Source organism: Octodon degus, unplaced genomic scaffold, assembly GCF_000260255.1.
Source record: "Octodon degus isolate 3935 unplaced genomic scaffold, OctDeg1.0 scaffold00279, whole genome shotgun sequence".
NCBI classification, from domain to species: domain Eukaryota; kingdom Metazoa; phylum Chordata; class Mammalia; order Rodentia; family Octodontidae; genus Octodon; species Octodon degus.
In genome coordinates, this window is record NW_004524855.1 from 313,165 (window position 1) to 332,792 (window position 19,628).

The window sequence follows — 19,628 nt, forward strand, 5'->3', positions numbered from 1 at the left end:
AAATAAATAAATAAATAAAATTAAATAAAAAATAAAGTCAAGGTCAGTCTGGGCAACTTAGCAAGACCCTGTCCCAAAATAAAAAGTGAAAAGGGTTCTGGCTCAGCGGTAGAGCACCCTGGGTTCAGTCCCCCACTACAAAGAAAAAGAGACCACGACAGAGAGAGAGAGAGAGCGAGAAGGAGGAGGCAGACAGACAGAGAGACAGAGACAGAGAAAGGAAGGGAAGAGCTTAGAAAAGAAAGAGAGGGTCTTGTGTTTTGGCGCACACCTGTACTCCCAGCACTCAGAAGGCTACGGCAGGAGGATCGCCACAAGTTCAGGGACAGCTTGGGCTGTGCAGTGAGTTGAAGTTCACCCTGAACAACAAAGTGAGCCCTGTCTCAGAAGAAGAGAAGAAAAGCAGATTCTGGGCTGACATCCGTAGTGTGCACTGTCACCCTTGCACACTGGGAGGCTGAAGCACGAGGCCATGAGTGCAAACCCAGCCTCAGCAGCTCAGCAACCCAGCAAGATCCTGTCTCAAAACATAAAATATAGAAAGGGCTGGGGGTGTTTCCAGTACTGAAAAAAATAAGAAGAAAATAAAGCTGATTCTGATTCAGCCACATAGAGCAGACCTGAGAGTCTGCCCGTAGACTGTCCCTGTGGGCTCAGTGTCCCTGAGTGGACATTTGGTAGGAAGTGGGTTCATATTCTCCCCTTTGCTCAGTGGTACCTCCCCCAGTGGCACCAGTACGTCCTGTCAGGTGTAACCTTGCTCCCTCTTCACAGAGCAAATTAAGGCAGCCCTGTAATGTGTACTGAAACGCCACACTGCACTATGACCCGTGGTAATTACTTGGCAGTTAGGACAAGGAGCTCCAGGAGACCACATAGGTGCAGAGAGGGTCAGAGCATAGCCCCAATGCCAGAGCCACTCAGCAGAAACCAAGTGTGGGCACCTCTTCCTCCAACGCCCCCTCCATTAAAAACACCTGTGTGGGAGGTGGCTGCCTCCCTTGCACACCTGGCCCCACGTTCGCAGGCTTCAGCCCCTGCGCAAGCTCCACAAGGCCAGGCCTCCTTCCCCGGGGCTGTATTACTGGCTCTCACTCCGTGTCTGCAATGTTGGCCCTTCTGCTGGAGGAAGCAGGCTGCCTCTGCTTTTTTAAAACAAGTACTTCCTCTCCTCTCTTCCTCCAGCACTGCATCCACAGCGTGGTCAAGGGTGCTGCTTCTCTCCTCCAGGCAGCACAGAGCCTCCTGACCATACTGTGCTGGACACACGTGGTCTCCCAGCCTACCTGACAAAAGACCACATGGCCACAGCCACACTGACACAACCCACAATGGCCATGCCAGGCTGTCTGTTCTCATGCTGTGGTCCCCTGGGCCACATCCTCTGCCTATGCTGTGCCTTACTTCTGGTCCTCTTCATTCTCCTGTCATCTTGCAAGGACTCCAGGGGACACTGTGTCCCCTGGAGTCCTTATAGTTCAGCTGAGTGTCTACAGCCAACAGGACTGTGGGCCACACCCAACCAAGTGCCCAGCCCTTCCTGACTTGCCCTCCTGTCATGTGGCAAATCCAGTCTTCTTACTGCTCCACCCAAAAACCTCACAGTTCTCCCCAACTGGCCTCTTACAAGGGCCTTGCTGGCCACATTGACAACACCAGCACCATCGTATGTTTGGTTTTTGTTTTGTTTTGTTTGTGGAACTGGGGATTGAACTCAGGCCCTTGTGCTTGCCCGGGAAGCACTTATTCCACTGAGCCATCTCCCCGTCAGCACCATCGTATGGACCAAGGTGGGTTTGTGATTGGTGACAGAAGGGAGACTCCTTGGTCCTCAGGGCCAGAGCACAGGCATTGCGAGCAGGCGCACCCTGAGTTTCACACCCACCCTGGCAGCCAGGGGCTGTGTGCCTGGCCATGCATGCCAGCAACACGACAATGGTGCTTCCCGTTTCTTGGCGTTTGCTTCCGGCTCATTTTCCAAGTCTGACCCTGCTTCCTCTTGGTGACATCTGATGGTTATCCATAAGCACCCCTACCCCAGGGCGACCTGAGCTCCACACTCAAGCTGTTTTATGATCTATTTTTCTTTTCTTTTCTTTTTCTTTTTTTGTACCAGAAATCAAATTCAGGGCCTCACGTGTGCCAGGAAGGCACTGTGCCCCTGAGCTAAATCCCTGGCTCCATGATATCATTGTTAACCAGGTTCTCAGTAAGTTGCCCAGGCTAGGCTGAAACTGCCTGTCCTGCTTCAGCCTCCCAAATAGCTGCAATTATAGCTGGGTACAACCACACCTGGTCCAGTAAATTCTTTTCATGCTTAAGCCAAGTACTCCAAGTACTGAAAGATAGAAACCCCTTAAAATCATAAAAATCCATTGGGTATGGGGGTACACACCTGTCATTCCAGCACTGTAGGAGACTGAGCCAAAATGATCCAAAATTTAAGCCTACCCTGGGCCACTAAGTAAGATCCTGTCTCAAAAATGAAAAACAAAAACGATCTGGAGATGTTAACTCAGTGTGAAGGCCCTGGGTTTGGTCCCCAAGTATACACACACACACACACACACACACACACACAGCCCTTCTCTGAGCTCCCCTAGAAGAACCTGGAGAAGCCCCGTGCCCCCTGGGGACATGCTTGTCCACAGGGTCCCATCTGCTCTTCCTGGTGCTAGCCAGGGCTCACCCTGCCTTCCTGCTCTCACCTCACTGTTGCTTCTGCTCCTCCTTCTAGGCGGCCCAGCCAGACATCAGGGTCCTGGGCAGATACAGCTTTCTTTTTTTTTTTTTTTTTTTTTTTTTAATTTTTATTTATTTGTTTATTTATTTATGTACTTTGTGTGTGTGTGTGGCCAGCTCAGCCCACCAGGGGGCGGGGCTGGCTGGCATGTGGTGCTGGGGGATTGAACCGTGGTCCCTGTGCTTTGCTTAGCTTAGCTTGTTCTAAGTAGGTGCTTTAGACTACTGAGCCATCTCACCAGCCCCCAGATCCAGCTTTCTTCTTGCCCTCAGCCCATAACCGCCATCTGCTCAGCTGCATGCCCACTCAAGCCTCCGCGCTCTGGACACCTGCGCTGCTACCTTTTCTCTGCAGCTCGCTGGGCTTTCACAGCCTCCTGGAGGCCTCTGTCTGGGCGTCAGTCCCTGCCACTCCGCTTCTACCACGCAGGCCAGGCTACTTTGTGGCTCCCCAGGGAGCCCAGTCTTGACCTCCAGGATGGGACAACATGGAGAAAGCCAAGGCCTCACTCTCACTGGTGCCCTTGGGCTCAGCCAATAACATCTGAGCTGTGGCTTCCCTGGGCTTCACTGCTGAGGGAGGAAAGGTGGTGAGTGGACCTGAGCAGGGAGGGATAGTGTGGGTGCAGCTGGCACAGCCCTGGCAGCTGTCACCTCTCCCCTTCCTTGACCTGCCCAGTGCTGGACTCAATGTCGGTTCATCTATCCTCCAATCTGCACACAGCAGCCTGGCAGCCCTCCTAATGGCAGCTCCATCCTTCTGAGCCTAGTATTGTAGAGGACGGTGGCCCTGGTTAATCTCATCCTAAGCCAAAGAAGCTCTAGTTTAGTATCCAAGTCACTTTAGGAATAGGAGAGACTAAGGCAGAGTCAGCTCAGATTGACTCTGGGGGGGCCAGGGAGATAGCTCAGTGGAATAAGTGCTTGCCTGGCAAGTACAAGGTCCTGAGTTTGACCCCTGGTACTACCAAAAAAAAAAAAAAGACAGATTGACTCTGTTTAGCAAGAGAGGGACACCTGGGCTGGGTCACCCTATCCAACCCTGCCTGAATTGCCCCATCCTTCACTCCTTCCCCTGCCTTGTTAAAACTTCACAAACATGAAAGAGATAAGGGAAGAAGAAGGACCAAGTAAAGGAAGCAGAGTCCGACCATATGCCCATATGTAGCCATAAATCTCTGGGCCTTGTTTCAGTGATGACCCGCCAAATCTTAGAGTCCTGGGCACGGCACTCCATAGCAGTCATGGTGGCATCCAGGTAAATTATATAAGCAGAAGGGGAACCAAGAACTTCACTGTGCACATTCCCAACTTGTAAAGGGCAGGAGCATGTATTGGACGCCAGCAACTAATTTATTTATTTATTTTTATTTATTTATTTATTTATTTTTTGCAGAACTAGGGATTGAACTCAGATCCTTGCGTTTGCCAGTCAAGTACTTATCCTACTGAGCCATCTCCCCGGCCCCAGCAAATAATTTATAAAGACTCTGTTATTCCTATAATACTGTCTCCCACGGACAATAATCCGAGCACTACAGCATCTCCTCCGCTCCTCAGGCTGTCATTGCTTGTGCCCATGTCCTCAAAATGCAGCACAGTGGCAGCTCCAGAAGGTCCCTGGTGAGGACGATGCCAGCACCTCACTGACCCAAAGCCAGGAAGTTGGTTGGGATTCCTGGGTAGGCAAGACCGGGGTGCCAACCAGGGCCTTCATGTTCCAAGGCCACAGTTTCTGTGTCACTGGGCCCAAGTGTCCTCTGTCCCAGTGGCCTGGAGTGTGGTGTGTGAGTCAGCCCTGGCTCTCTGCATCTGGAATTTCAATCACACTCTTTTATGTCAGGAAAGGGGCTTGGTCCATTTGTTTTTCAGTGCTGGGGATAGGACCAGGTCCACAAGCAGGCTGGGCAAATCACCATGGCCACAGCCCAGGTCTCGACCTGTTCTTGCCACGCAGGGGCCCAGGTGGCAGCAGAGAGAGCAGCAGCTACAGGAATGAAGAGCAGCATTTGTTCCATGGGAGCCTCAGGCAGCTCAGCAAGAACAGAAGGCCTCCCTCCTCCCAGGATGCGTTCAGGCTGCCCTGGACTCTGAGCTTCGGCATCCCCTCCTGAACACAGTGTCCCGCTCTGGGGACTGCAGAAGGCCAAAAGCTCCACCTTTGCCCCAAGCACAGACCTGAGGGCCAACAGGGGCTCTGGGCTCCCTCAGAGTGAGGCCAGGGCAGGGGAAGACAAAATCCTCACTGCAGACTGGGGAGCCTGAGTCTGTTCTTTACTTTTCTTTTTTTTTTTTTTTTTGGCAGAACCGGGGATTGAACTCAGACCCTTGTGCTTGCCGAGGAAGCACTTATTCCACTGAGCCATCTCCCTGGCCCCTTGTTCTCTTTACTTTTCAAGAGGCATAAAGATATTTATTTTGTTGTTGTTTGTTTTGAGGTTTGTCTTTTTTTGGAACAGGGTTCAGGCTGCAATTCAAACTGGCCTTGAGCTCACTTTGCAGACCAGGCTGACCTTGAACTCAACAATCCTCTTGCCTCAGCCTCCTGAGTGCTGGGAGTATAGGTTTGTGCCTCCACACCTAGCTTGAAAGAATTTTAAAAGTACCCACTCCAATGCTAAGATTCTACCTCACCCCAGAAAGAATGGGTGTCATCAAGAAATCAAATACAACAAATGCCTAAAAAAAAAAATTTAATTTAATTTTAAGCAATAAAACAACAAATGCTGCTGAGGCTGTGGGGAAAAAGAGCCCTTACACGCTACTGGTGGGAGTGTGACCCAGCGCCACTCTGGAGGTCACTGAGCAGAATGTGCGAAAAGCCGAAGCGGGCGACCCCATCCCCCCAGCTGCACCTGCTGCCTCTTTGCAGTGTGAACACGGTGAACCACACACACCCGTGCTGACAGCTGCACAGTTCTCACAGGTTGATTGCGGCTGCAGCCTGCAGCATGAGTGGACGAGAGGGGAAGACACAGCTGAAGCTACGCTTCGCTTCGGTGACTTAGTGCGCTTGGTACCGTGTGCACTGTGCACCTAAGCATGCAGTGCAGTACCGCTCTGCCAAGAAGGGTGAACTTGAGTCTCTGCTAGGAAAAGGCATGCATGCGGCCTGAGGCGAGAACGCTGAGGAAGTAAATAGGACACAGCTTAAGTATCACACGGCTTTTCATGCACGAGAAACCCAAAGTGTAAGCAAACAAAAATGCAGGCAAATGATAAAGCTAGGGCGTCACCCTTCCTGACTTCCAAATACGTATCTATTGTATTGTGGTTTCCTCCTCTGTGTGTATAAGGCTTAAATCCCTAAGTAATGCTCATGAGACCAATAATAAAGTAGGTTAATTAAATATTTATTTATTTATTTATTTATTTTGTGTGTGTGTGTGGCCAGCTCGGCCCACCAGGGGGCGGGGCTGGCTGGCATGTGGTGCTGGGGGATTGAACCGCGGTCCCTGTGCTTTGCTTAGCTTAGCTTGTTCTAAGTAGGTGCTTTAGACCACTGAGCCATCTCACCAGCCCCTGGGTTTGTTTTGTTTTGTTGTTTTTTAATGTTTGGGTTTTGTTTGTTGCCTCTTGATACAGGGTCTGTGTAGCCCAGGCTGGCCTCAGGCTCGCAATGGCTCTCCTGCTCCAGCCTCCTGAGTACTAGGGCAACAGGCATCCACCTCCACAGCTAGCTCTCAGATTCTCCCTGTATAAAGACCTCAGCTACGTTTTCCCCTCTGTAAGCCCAGCAGCTCTTTTTTCATCTACAGGAAACAACTGTGGCTTCTCAGGTCCAACCTACCAGCACTACTTCTGCATTAAGTGAAGGGCCACTTAACACAGCCCTGTGAGGCCACAATAGCTGATCTGCGGGGACAGGGGACAAGAAGTATAGATAGCAGAGACACCATAGCCAAAGGATGGACAAACTGGTTTCTTCAGACCCCTCAGAACAGCACAACTGAGAACTGTTTGTTTCTGAAATCTCCCATTCAGGATTTCTTGAACCACAATTGGCCACAGGTAACTAAAAGCAGAGAGAACAAGGACACAGGCCAGGCCAGACTCATTGTCCAGAGGCAGAATGGAAGGGCCGGGGTGAGGGGAGAGCCCCAGGGAGGCCAGGCAGTAGGTGCAGATCTACTGGCCCACCACTCCCACAAGCTCTTCCAAGGAAGCGCTCTGCAGTACAAAGAGGGGTCCCTGCTAATGGGGCGTCAGCTCTCGTGACGATGTGAACACGCCACTGTGCAACCCACCAAAAGGTTAACATGCCAAGTTTGTGGGTTTCTCATCACTTTTTTTTCTCCTCGTAACTGAGATTCAAATTCAGAACCTCACACTTGCCAGGCAGGCATTGTCACTGAGCTATACTGCTTTCTTAAAAAGTAGAAATTCAAAACAAAACAAACAAAAAAAAAAGTGGAAATTCAAAGCATGTAACTGCAATGAGGCCTTTTTTTTTTTTTTTTTTTTGGCAAAATTGGGATTGAACTCAGGCCTTTGTGCTTGCCAGGCAAGCGCTTATTATGCTGAGCTATCTCCCAGGCCCTGGCACTTTCTGTAGGTAGACACAGGATAATGGAGTTGGCAGGGAGCCAGGCAGCAGAGAAAGGGCTGGAGCTGGGCCCAGGAAGGAGGCACCTGGCTAGTCCCACCCTCCTGGGCCTGAGGTCAAGGCAGGCACAAGTGAGCAAACCAGGACTGGCTATAAGCAGGATCTTCTGGTCTCTAACCTGCACTACACATCAGGATGCCCTGAGCCCCTGCAACCCCAAGGCTCAGCCCAACCACATAACTGGCTGCCTGCACAATAAGCACAGGACTCAACCTCATCTTACCACCCCAGCACCTGGCCTTCGTCCTCTGCCACAAGGACTAGCCTGGAATGTCTGCCTGGGTACTCATGTCACCAGCTAGGACCTTTGTGGAGATGCAGGTATCAGCCCAGTCCTGGGAGGGGCTGGAAACTCAAGTCAGCCACACAGGAGGCCCTGAGAAAGCCCAGTGAAGCCCCACTTGTTACTTCAGGACTCCAGGAAGCATCTGTCCAGGGCTGCCCAGGGAAGTGTGGTCCCAAAGCCACAACTGGGTCACTCCCAGAATTCTGCCCAGTGAAAGCAGGTCCCCCCAGCCTTAGGCATTTCTGAGAAGAGCTCCTGTGACTTCAGTGCCCTTCAGGACTTGGCTGACCTCGTCACTCACCTTCCTTCCCACAGGTCCCTCCCTCATGGGGCACCTGGCACCCCCTCCATGAGACTCCCTGACCCCTTCCGTAGGCACAAAGGCACTATATCCACATTACAGGCAGGGATTTTTGCTGACTTTGTTCTGCAGTTCTAGGGATCAAGCAGAGGCCTGGTGCTCTGGGCTCTGCTGTGGTCAGCCAACGTCTGGGCTTTGTTCCTTGGGTGGACTGCTCAGCATGTTCCTGGACACGAATGGCCTCTGGTGCCCTCCCACCTCTCTCCCTGAAGACTAGGCTGCAGAATCAGGCCAGCATCACAATCCCCAGCTGTTGCCCTGCAGACCCTTTCTCTGGACTCTGGACCTGAGGTCACTTGTCCACGAGGGGGAAGGAACATTCACCTTGACAGAGGGCTGACAAAACCTCACCAGGTAGGGTGGCTTTTATTTGGATGGGGTTCATCTATAGTCTGCAGACATTAAATGAGGGAGAAACAGGATCTCAAAGGTGGGGGGGTAATTCAGGCCTCATAGGGAAAGCTCAGCAGCAGCCCCTCGTGGGGCCCCAGCTTCAGGGTTCCCAGATCCAGGCTGGTGCCCTCCACTCGGCCCGACTGGGTGCTGAGCAGCAGGTTGGCCTGTGCAGGCAGGCTGGCGCGGGCAGGCAGGGCCGAGGCCCCGAGCATGGCTGGCAGCTTTGCATCCCCAAAGTTGAGCACCACCAGGAACCGCTCGTTCTGGTCCCAGTGACGCACATAGGAGAAGACACCAGGTGGTGAGGACAGTGCATGGAAGTCACCGTGCAGCAGCGAGCGCTCCTTCTCCCGCTGGTCACTGAGTCTCCGAAACAGAGAAAGGAGGGAGGACGGATCCTGTGGTGAGGAAAATACAGAAGGGGTGAGGCCTCAAGACACAGGCCTCCCTACCCCTCCTGCCTGGGCCAAGTCCTCACCTTCATTGTCACATTGGTGCCCACAGATCCAGAGGTGTCAGAGAGGTTGGATTCATCCCAAGGCATGACTGGAGCCTTAGCCGGCTGGAAGCACAGAACAGGGCTGCAAAGGCTCCACCTGTCTCCCCCTGCTACCTCCCACGGTACCCCTGACCCTGCCTGGACACTGTCCCCTCTTACATCCTGGGGCTGCTCTTGGAGAGCTCACTCCAGCCTTGGTCCCCCTCACCTGCCTTCTCTGGCATAGCTCATCAGCGCCTGTCCTTTATCACACTGCCTAGCAATACGCCAGCATGCCCATGCGGTGTAGCACCCAGCGATTAACAGAAACCTATGCTAAGTGCATGGCGCCAACACTGCTAAGCCTGTGCACCCACAGCAGTGCCGCACCACCAGGCCGCTTACTGAGCACACTCCCTGTGTCCCCAGTGAACCAGGAGCTGCTAGAGGACTCAGTCCTAACAGAGCAGCTGCCACCCAAAGAAGGAAGGAATGAAGGTACCAGGCACTGACATTACAAAAAAAACAGGCTGGCTATGCCGGCAACACCTATAGTCCCAGCTACTTAGGAAACTGAGCCAGCCTGGGCAACACAGCAAGGCCTCCCAATCATTGGATGAGAAACCCAACGCCACAGAAGGGGTGACAAAAGGTAAAATGACTCGGTCAAGGCCGTGCAGCCACTGAGCAGGAACAGAGCCCAGTTCTGGCCCGAAGCGGGGTCTCGGCTACCAACCCAAGCCAGCCCATCAGGACCTGGTGGGTGACCACAACTTCCCTGATGTGTGGGAAGGAGAGCAGCACCTGTCCAGGAAGAGTGACAGCCTGCAGCCCGATTTCATCACCATAGCTGAACACAGGGGTGCCAGGCAGGGTGAAGAGCAGCAGCTGGTAGAGCCGGAGGAGCTGAGCGGGCACGAAGGACGTCACGAGACCAGCCTGTGACACCTGCATGGCAAACAGACCCCGTGAGCCCAAGCCCACTTCCTTTTTTATTTTTTATTTTTTTGGCGGAACAGGGGCTTGAACTCAGGCCCTTGCACTTGTCAGGGAAGCGCTTATTCCACTGAGCCATCTCCCTAGCCCCTCCAAGCCCACCTCCTGCACTGCTGTCCCCCATGGCCCTGGCTCCCATGCACTCACACTCCAGCTGCACCAGCGGCCAGCTGTGCTGTTTAGATACTGGGTGACCAGGAACCTCATATGCTCCCCAGTGGAGTTGGGGTTCAACAGGTAGGAGCTGGTCAGCAGCATATCCTGTGTGGACTCCAGGAGGCTCAGGAGCTGCTGCAGGTCGGAGGAGTTGGTGCCCGCGATCAAGAGCCTGCGGAGGCAAGGCTGGTGCCAGGCTGGCCTGGGATGGGACAAACCCAGGGCCCCAGGGGAGCAGAGTCAGGGCTCCCGATGCCCACCTGTCTTTACTGGAGCTCCTGGTGATATTCTCCCACTCGGCCAGAAAGGATGATGCATCCTAGAGGAATAAGGCAGAATTAAGCCTCAGCCTGGGCAGAGATGCTGCCCTCACCAAGAGTCAGCTTGCGTGGAGAGAGGGGCTCACCATCAGGTCCTCAACGTCCTGGACCTGGAATCCGTCCACTCCAGCCTTTAGCCAAAAGCTCAGTGCTTCCTACGGGGTGGAGAGGAACACAGAAACAAGCAACACATAGGTAAAGGCTCATGAGACACTAGCCCACAATCTCACCCACGCCTGCAGCCCTAGGATGTCCCCTCCACCTCTGCATCTGACCCCCCCACAGAATCTTAAAGTGCTCCAGCACTAGATTTCTCCACTCCTGCCTCTGGCAAATACACAGTTTCACCTTAACATATACAAAAAAGGCCCAGGAGAAAGTGTATCAAAATACAACTTCAGGGGGCTGGTGAGATGGCTCAGTGGTCTAAAGCGCCTACTTAGAACAAGCTTAGCAAAAACAAAGGGACAGCGGTTCAATCCCCCAGCACCACATGCCAGCCAGACCCACCCCCTGGTGGGCTGAGCTGGCCACACACACAAATAAATAAATAAAAAATTAAAATAAAAAAACTTCACAGGGCCGGGGAGATGGTTCAGTGGAATAAGTGCTTCTCTGGTGAGCACAAGGGCCTGAGTTCAATCCCCATTTCCACCAAAAAAAAAAAAAAAAATACAACTTCACTTAACACCTCACAGGAAGACCAGTATCCTCTACTTTGTTTTGTTTTTGTTTCTTTTTTTGGCAGAACCGGGATTGAACTCAGGCCCTTGCACTTGCCCGGGAAGCGCTTATTCTACTGGGCCATGTCCCCGGCCCTTGTTTGCGTTTCTTGACACAGGGTCTTACTACATACATAACCCAGGCTGACCTTGAACTTGGAGGCATCTTCCTGCTTCTGCCCTGATTACAGGCATGTGCCACCATGCCTGACCAGAGTCCTCTATCTTGGAGATGAGGAAACAGGCCCAAGAACCAAGGAGCCACCATCACAGTGAGGGAGAAGCAGTGGCCAGACCTAGTGTGCCAGGCAGCCGCCGCTGTGAGTGGCCTCACTCCCTCCAGTCTCCCAAGAGCTGGTGAAAGGCACAAGGCCAAGGATGAAAGATCGGAATTCAAAGCACAAACCCTTGAAGCACTGGGAACAGGCCTGGCCTGGCCCTGGCTGTCAGGCATCTGGCACAAGTCCCAACACTCACCCCCACCACCCTTTCCTTTCCCTTCATTCTCACTTCTCCTCCTTTGGTCTGCATTTCCAGCTGAGGGTGGCCAGACTGCCCCATCAATCTGAAAGCTGTCCCTTGCCACCACCTTTTCAAGGTCTCCCAGCAGCTGTCCAGGACCAAACTCAGTGGTCCTGGGGTCCCACCCAGATGCCATGATAACAGAATTTTCTCTCAGAATGGGCAGCTGCATGAGACATCAGGACTGCCCATTCTGAGCTGCCAATGCCCCAGGAGCCAGGCAGGAGCTGGGTGCCAGTAAAAGCCATACCCCAGCATGCCAGGCACAGCTGGAGTTGCTACCTTGGAGGCCAAGGTGGGAGCACAAACTACTTGGATTTCACATCTGGGGCACTGAAAGCTCCTTTGTGCCTGCTTGCTTGTTTACAGATTCAGGACAGTAACAGGTACTTTGTATCTACAGGGAATTAGGAAATATCTATGAAACATATGGCATGGTCCCAATCACAGAGAAAGACCCCAGAGCTTACAATTTCAGACAGGGCAAGTTAGGTGTAGTGGCCCATGCCTATAATTTCAGCACCAGGGAGCCTAAGGCAGGAAGATCACTGAGCATTGCGGGCTACCTGAGCTACACTGTGAGACCCTGTCTCAAAAAAAGCAAAACAAAACAAAATTTCAAGTCAGGCTTTACTCCAAACACATCAAACAAGGACCGGGAAGCCAGGCAAGACAGGATTCCCACAGAGAAAGACAGGACTTCCTATCTTGAAGAGAAGGAAAATCAAACTTGCAGACAGACATCTGACAAGTTCCCTTCCTGGCGCCAGGTTATCCCCAACGTCAAGGAAACAAGAAAAACGAGAGATCACAAAAGAAACAAACACAGGGGTGCTCTGTAGGCTATCCTTTGGGCTGCAGGAAGAAGAGTCCCTGAGCTCAGGGTGGGCGAAGGACTCCCTCAGGTGCTACTGAGTTCCCAGCACACAGCACTCACCTTCACCTTCGCGGTGGTCGCATTCGCCTGCTCTGGGAGGAACCAGGAGTTCTGGCCCCGATAGTTGGGAGTGAGGTCCAGGACAACACGGATGCCTGAACAGTGAGGGTAACAAAGTGAGAAATTCAAAAAACCTTGCTGAGTGTTCCCGCCAACACGGAAGCGGGTAGGGCAGAACAGCACCGAAAGCTATGGGAGCCCCGAGAACCTTTTCATTTAAACATGTTTCTGTATGAGCTGGATGACAGTATTTGGGGTCCCCTTCTAAAGAATCCACAGTGGTGTAAGTCTAAAACCCCCGAGGGAGTGGGGCTGCTCACTGATCCAACACAAGCCCACCTGGTGGAAGTACAAGCACTAAAGCCCAGAAGTCACGAGACCTTGGGTCCAAGCCTGCCGGCCCAAGCCCTTTAGCAGCACTCCAGACAAGAACCGACCAGGCCAACCCCCTTCTCACTGGCCCCACCTGGGAGGTCCCAGCACTCACTCTTCTTCTGGGCCGCCCGGAGGAGGCTGTCAAAGTCCTCCCGGGAACCAAGCACGGGGTCGATCAGCTGTAGGTCTGTCCCGGCCAAATCACCCTCCAGGTTCTTGTGAATGGGCCCAAGCACTAGGCCCTTCACCTTCAGGGTGCTCAAGTAATCCAGGCGCCCCCGCAGCTCTGTAGGAGGGGCACGTTCACCAGGAGGCCTCAAGGGCCAAAACCCTCCCGCCTGGCCCGGGTCACGAGGCCACAGGGAGCTGATGCAAGGAAGGCGTGCGCTGAGTCAGCCTCCTCTCAGGAGGGGGAGCGCCGGGCACGGCGGTGACGGCCACACACTCACCCGACAGGCCGCCCGCGAAGGCACGCACATCGCCCACGCGGTAGAGCGGGCCGCGGTGCCACCAGGCCTGCGCGGGCAGCGGGCGGCAGCGTGGCGCGCGCACGATGATGGCCACGGCGCCGGCCAGCATGCCGAGCCAGCCCAGCCAGAAGAGCAGCAGCAGCGCGGTGCGCGCGCGCGCCCAGCCGCGGCCCCCCGCGGCCGCCAGCAGCTCCTCCTTGCTCAGCCCCGTGAACTTGGCGCCCGCCGCGGGCTCCGCGCCGCCCGCCACCTTCGCCTTCACCAGCCCGTTCTTCTCGCCGCCCGTTGCCATCGGCTGCTTCTCGGGGTCCAGCTCGCTGAGCTCCACCTCCTTCATGTCCACTTCGGTGTCGCGGCTCATGGTGCCTACGGGCCGAGACGCGAGAGAGCTGAGCTCGGCTTCGGACCGACCTCGCGCTGGGCCACGGCAGGACTGGGCGGCCCGCTGGGCGGGAAGCGGAAGCGAGCGAGCTGGCCGGCCGTGCCACGCCCAGCCAGGCCCCGAAGGCGCCTCCCCGGCAGGCCTGGCCCCGCCCCACCCACTCGGAGGACGGCGTGGGGACAACCTCTGGCTTCAGGAAGCCTCAGGGTTTCCAAATTTTTCTCTATGCAACCTCGGAAGGGCTCGAAATTGCCATTCCCTGCGTCAGCCTCCTGGGTGTTGCGATCGTAAGCGTACACACTAACTCCGGGTCGCAAAGTCCCACTTCTCAGCCTAGTCCGACCTACGCTCAAACGCTGTTCAGCCTTCAGGAGGCCAGGCTCTGCTTGGTTCCACCGCCCCTCCAGGCCCCAATCGGGAGGCCGCCGCGACACCATCCCCCAGCGCCCGGCAGCCTAGGACACCACAGGACCAGCCTGGCTGTCCCACTAAGCTGCACCCTGACTCTCCAAGCAGCTATTTCTAACAGCTCACACTAGTCTTTTTTCCCTCTACTAGGAAGCTCGGCCTGGACCCCTTCTTGCCCCATCTGCCCCGGATTCTGGCACCAGGCTGTTTGGGGGTGCCCAACATTCCAAAGTTGGGGTGCAGGCAGCCACTTCTCAACTCTATCCTCTTCCACATAGACAAGACTCCACCCCGTGGAGCTCCCAGTCTTCCTGAACTCCCCGTGTGGGCACTGTTAGGCCTTGTGAGCAGCAGGCCCTGAAGCTCCTCCAGAGGCCCTGGCAGAGGAGAGGGGCACCAACACTAGGTAGGAGGTGTCAGCAGACTCAGGAACTCCTTGTTCCTAGGCACAGCCAGCTGGCTTATCTTCAGGGAGGAGCTGCCTCTCCCACCCAGGCTGCAAGCCAGAAAGCAGAAACCAGGGTCTGAGGGAACAGCAGAGAAAGGGTTGTAAAAGGCTCATCCTCTGCCTCCACACCCAATAGGCCCTCCCACCCCCTGGAGCAACAAGAGCAGCTCAGGCAGTTGGCAGGATGAGGCTCCGTCTCACGCCAGGCTCAGAGATGGCATACCTCCTCTCCTGTGAAAGCCCAAGGTGGCAGCTCTCCTCCAAGGAGAGCACTTTGCAGCTAGGGCTCCAGGTCAACTGGGCATTCCTCTGCAGCCTCCCAGAACCTATCCACTCACAGGCCAGGCCACAGAGGCCTTCTGACTCCTCTGTCTCCACACCTGCTGGGCCTTCCCGCTCCACCTGGAGACCTTGCACAAGTTCAGTGTTCTCAACTCCCAGCCAGAACAAGTGCTGCACAGTGTGGCCCCTGGCTCCAGCTTGCGCCCTATCCCTTACGGGTCCTTGCTAAGATGCCGCTGGAGAGCCTATCTACACTCACAGCAGATGGCAGCGGCTGGCACGGGCTCACCAAGGGAGGGACTGTGGCAATCAAACCCACATATTTCCCTTCTTAGAAACAACTGAACAAAAGTAGTATGTGTAAGGGCCAGCAAGATAGCTCAGTGGACTAAGCGCCTGCTTTGGCAAGCACAGGGACAGGGTTTGACCCCTGGTCCACCATGCCATGCCAGCCCCTTCCCCTATGCAACCCAGGGAAGGCTTGGAATTGCCATCCCCTGCCTCTGTCTCCTAGGTGCTGCAATCGCAAGTGTACACGCTGACTCTGCATTGCAAAGCCCAACTTCTCAGCCTAGTCCAACCTACACTCAAAAGCTGTGGCACATGGCTATAATCCCAGTACTGGGAAGGCTGAAAACAGGAGGATTACCATGAGTCCAAGCTGTGTAGTGAGACCCTGTACCAAATACATAAATGGAAAAAAAAAAAAAAAAAAAAAACTTATGTGAAAGTTCAAGGATGACAATGAAAAGAAATGTAAGGGGCCGGGGAGATGGCTCAGTGGAATAAGCGCTTCCCTGGCAAGCGCAAGGGCCTGAGTTCAATCACTAGTTCCACAAAAAAAAAAAAAAAAACATACTAAGAAAAGAAATGTAAAAGACACTATTGGGGGCTGGGGAGATGGCTCAGGAGAATACGTACTTGCCTGGCAAGCACAAGGGCCTGAGTTCAATCCCCGGCTCTGAAAAAAAAAACTACTGGATCAAGATGAAACTTTCTATCCAGGCACTGTGCTCTGTGCCTGTAATCTCAGCAGTCGGGGAGGCTGAAACAGGATCACAAATACAAGTACAGCCTGAGCAATTCACCAACTGAGTAAGACTCTCTTTCTAAAGAAAACATAGAAAGGGCTGGGAAATGCCGACCAAATACCTCAGCAGATTAAAGCACCTGCTTAGGCAGATGCAGCAGCTGGGGTTCAATCCCTGGCATGCCATGTCAGACCTGTCCATGGGGTGTGCTGAGATGGTAATTGAAACTGGGTGTGGTGTTGTGCCTGTAATCCCAGCTCTTTGGGAGGCTGAACACAAGCAGACCACTTGGAGTCAAATCTACATAGTGAGACTCTTTGTAGGTCCTCACTAAAAGGGGGTGGGGGGCTGGGGATGTAGCTCAGTGTGACAGCTATGGGTTCAATCCCTAATAGTATACCAAAAAAGAAAAAAAGTACTAAGTCTAGGGGAGGAAAACAAGACTAGAGATGGAAGCCAAAGATACTAGGGCATATGAAGCAATGTCCACAGCAAGAATGGAAAAGTGCTATTTGTCAAGAAGAATTTAGGCTCTTTCGAGTCCTCCTTTTCAAGATGATGAAAAAAAAAGAAGGAACAATGGTCATGCCAAAAAGGGCCATGGTCATGTGCAGCCTATTTGCTGCATGAACTGTGCCTGGTATGTACCCAAGGATAAGACCATTAAGGAATTTGTCATTCAGAACACAGTAGAGGCTGGCACCATCAGGGACATTTCCAAAGTATCTTCGACACTTGTGTGCTTCCCAAGCTGTATGTGAAGCTGCATTACTGTGTGAGTTGTGCCATTCATAGCAAAGTGGTCAGAAATCGATCTCATGAAGCCTGCAATAACTGAACACCTCCACCTTGGTTTAGACCTGCTGGTACTGCCCCTAGACCTCCACCAAAGCCCATGTAGGGGGAGCTAGGTCTTAATGAACTGAAGAAAACTCTCTTGAGAAAGAAATAATAACTCAAGGATCTGAGTTCAATCCCCAGTTCCGGAAAAAAAAAAGAAAGAAAGAAAGAAAGAAAGAAAGAAAGAAAGAAAGAAAGAAAGAAAGAAAGAATAAATTGAATGTTATACTTTAAAAAAAGAAGAATTTAGCCTTCAAGAGAAAGTTAGGGCCTTGGGGCCAGGGAGATGGCTCAGTGCAATAAGCGTTTCCCTAGCAAGCCCTTTCCCTGGTTCCACCAAAAAAAAAAAAGAAAGAAAAGAAAAAAAGAAAGAAAGAAAGTTAGGACCAAGCAAAGTAAAAGCATCAGAGCCATCAAGAGGCACTTGAGCAGCAGCCCTGCATTGGAGCCCAAAGGCAGGGAAGGGAAAGGCGCTGTCCAGGCCTGCCACAGGGCCAGAACTCTCCTAACTCTTCACCCCAGGTTAAAAGGGTTCCAGAGGCGATGGGAGGGTAGGTGCAGCCCAAGGAGGCCCTGACCAACAGGCCCAACGCCCCAAAGCAGGGTTGCCACAGTCAAAGCCTGTGCAGTACAGAGGAGCATAAAGTCCAGGAAGAATAAAAACATTCAACAAGGGACCGGGGAGATGGCTCAGTAGAATAAGCGCTTCCTTGGCAAGCACAAGGGCCTGAGTTCAAGCCCCAGTTCCGCAAAAAAAAAGGCAACAAGGCATTTCTTAGAAAAGAGAAAAATGCACTGGGCCAGGGATAGAGCTTAGCAGCATAGCACTTGCCTGGCAAGTACAAGCTCGAGTTTGATTCCTGGTATTAAAAAAAAAAAAAAAAGACAGGAAGGAAGGAAGGCACCATCTGCAAAATAACTGACACTCAAATAAGCACCAGTGAACACTGCAGCAAGCCACATACTCCAGTGCAATCTAATCTGAAAAGATAAACACCAGAGTGCCAGAATGGTGGCACACCAGCCTTGATATGTAATGGATTTAAAATACTGAGAAAAATAAAAAGAGGGCTGGGATATAGCTTAACTAGAGCACTTGCCTAGCATGTGCAAGGTCCTACATTCAATCCCAGCACTGAAAAAATACACTGCAATACAGGTTAGTGTGAAGGGGACAGAGAGAGACCAGAGTGGTACCTATCATGAGTGGTATCCCCCCAGCTCATTCCAGACTTAACATGGACAGTTGTTTCTCCCAAAGTGTTGCTGAAACCTGACTTTGGGAGAGTATTCAAAAGAATGTCAAATGAGAGCTGGGGCATAGTTCTGCAGTGGGCCTAAGTCACTATGCTATCTAGGCTGGGCTCAAACTTGCAATCAACTTGCCTCTCAGCCTCCCAGAGAGCTGAGATAACAGCTATACCAGTCTGGGTCCCTGGTTTGTTTGTTTTTTTCCTCCCGGTTTTTTTTTATTGGAACCAAGATATGGGCATTTAGTATCCTATTTTGCTGGACTAGGGATTGAATCCAGGGGTTTGTGCACATAGGCAAGTGCTCCATCAGAGCTACACTCACTTGCTCCAGGTGTGTTTTACAATCAAAAACTTTGAATCAAAAACGTAGCCAAGGGGCTGGAGAGATGGCTCAGTGGTCTAAAGCACCTACTTAGAACAAGCTTGGCAAAGCACAGGGACCGCGGTTCTATCCCCCGGCACCACATGCCAGCCAGCCCCGCCCCCTGGTGGGCTGAGCTGGCCACACACACACACACACACACACACACACACACACACACACTAAATAAATGTAAAAAAAAAAAAATAGAAATTACCTTAAAAAAACATAGCCAAGGGCTAAGGAGATAGCTCAGTAAGATAAGCATAAGCACCTCCTGGGAAGCACAAAGTCTTGAGTTCAATCCCCCGTTTTTTTTTTTTTTTAAAAAAAGAAAAATGTAGCCAAAGTCAAGCATGGTGCCACACGCCTGTAACCCCAGCACTCAGCAGGCTGAGACAGGAGGGCTGCAGGTTTGAGCCCAGTCTGGTGTGCACAGGACACTGTTATCTTCTGACAGCATTCAGCCAGGCGTGACACTGCTGCAGGCAGCCGAGTTAGACAGAAATATCATAGGCAGGCAGAGTCAGGACCTTGAAGGAGGTAATAAAGACCAGACACCCTATAACTGTGGGAGGGACAGATGCTCTTGCTGTAAGCCAGACAGAAAAGACCAAACACATGCTAACCTCCCTAAAGATTGGCATCCAGGATTGCTCATTAGTTGGGAAGAATCATTATCTGAAGGCCACCAGATAAGGTCTTGTTTTACATTCCTGCCTGCTTGCTACATGACTTGCTACCCCATTTGGTCCTGGGCCTAAGCAATTTTACCTGACCAATGGTGCTTGTAAACCCATTGGTTGACCACAGTTTTGTCTCACCTTTTGTCCACCTAAGAGAGTTCCCATTCTCTCCACCTTAGCCCTGCATGGTTTTATACTATAAAAGTCCCTGGAAGAGACAGCTTCCCGGGAACTACCCGATCGGGCCCCTCTCCAGTCCCCCTCTCAGACAGCTTTCTTTCCCTCAATAAATAACCTCTGTTTGTTCCTAAAATTCATTCTTCGGTTTTAGAGAACATGAACTCGTCCAGGTCAGGTCGGGAGATCATTTTTCCGTAGGTCATTTGGAGGTCAACCACTGAGACCAGTTTTCTCCCTGTATCAGTACCATATGACTGTAATCCCAGCACTCAGGAGGCTAAGGCAAAAGGATCACTGAGTTCAAGGCCAGCCTGGGCTACATAATGAGCTCAAGGCCAGCCTGAACTGCATAGGGAAACCCTGACTCAGGGAAAAAAAAAAAAAAAAAAA

The 19,628-nt window shown here is 52.5% G+C and overlaps 1 protein-coding gene and 1 long non-coding RNA gene across 3 annotated transcripts in view; one reads left to right on the forward strand and one right to left on the reverse strand.

Annotated features, from left to right (window-relative positions):
• Positions 1-2,660: 2,660 nt before the first annotated feature.
• On the forward strand, positions 2,661-13,044 carry LOC111814178. Its single transcript, XR_002819226.1, has 3 exons — positions 2,661-2,671; positions 4,700-4,707; positions 12,963-13,044. It is a non-coding gene; the product is annotated as an uncharacterized LOC111814178 (long non-coding RNA).
• Positions 8,343-19,628, reverse strand: part of Slc3a2 (solute carrier family 3 member 2) — an 18,078-nt gene continuing 6,792 nt past the window's right edge. Inside the window, exons 1-10 of one of the 2 annotated variants that reach the window (XM_004646733.2) lie at positions 13,982-14,090; positions 13,347-13,733; positions 13,010-13,183; positions 12,523-12,617; positions 10,428-10,496; positions 10,282-10,340; positions 10,013-10,193; positions 9,674-9,817; positions 8,870-8,953; positions 8,343-8,789 (exon numbers count right to left, since the gene is read on the reverse strand). In XM_004646733.2, the coding sequence (XP_004646790.1) occupies positions 8,439-8,789; positions 8,870-8,953; positions 9,674-9,817; positions 10,013-10,193; positions 10,282-10,340; positions 10,428-10,496; positions 12,523-12,617; positions 13,010-13,183; positions 13,347-13,728 (1,539 nt within the window). In that variant the 5' untranslated portion in view covers positions 13,729-13,733; positions 13,982-14,090 and the 3' untranslated portion in view covers positions 8,343-8,438. Of the gene's footprint in view, positions 8,790-8,869; positions 8,954-9,673; positions 9,818-10,012; positions 10,194-10,281; positions 10,341-10,427; positions 10,497-12,522; positions 12,618-13,009; positions 13,184-13,346; positions 13,734-13,981; positions 14,091-19,628 lie in introns of those variants that run through there. The other variant, XM_023707009.1, reaches the window with a different exon arrangement.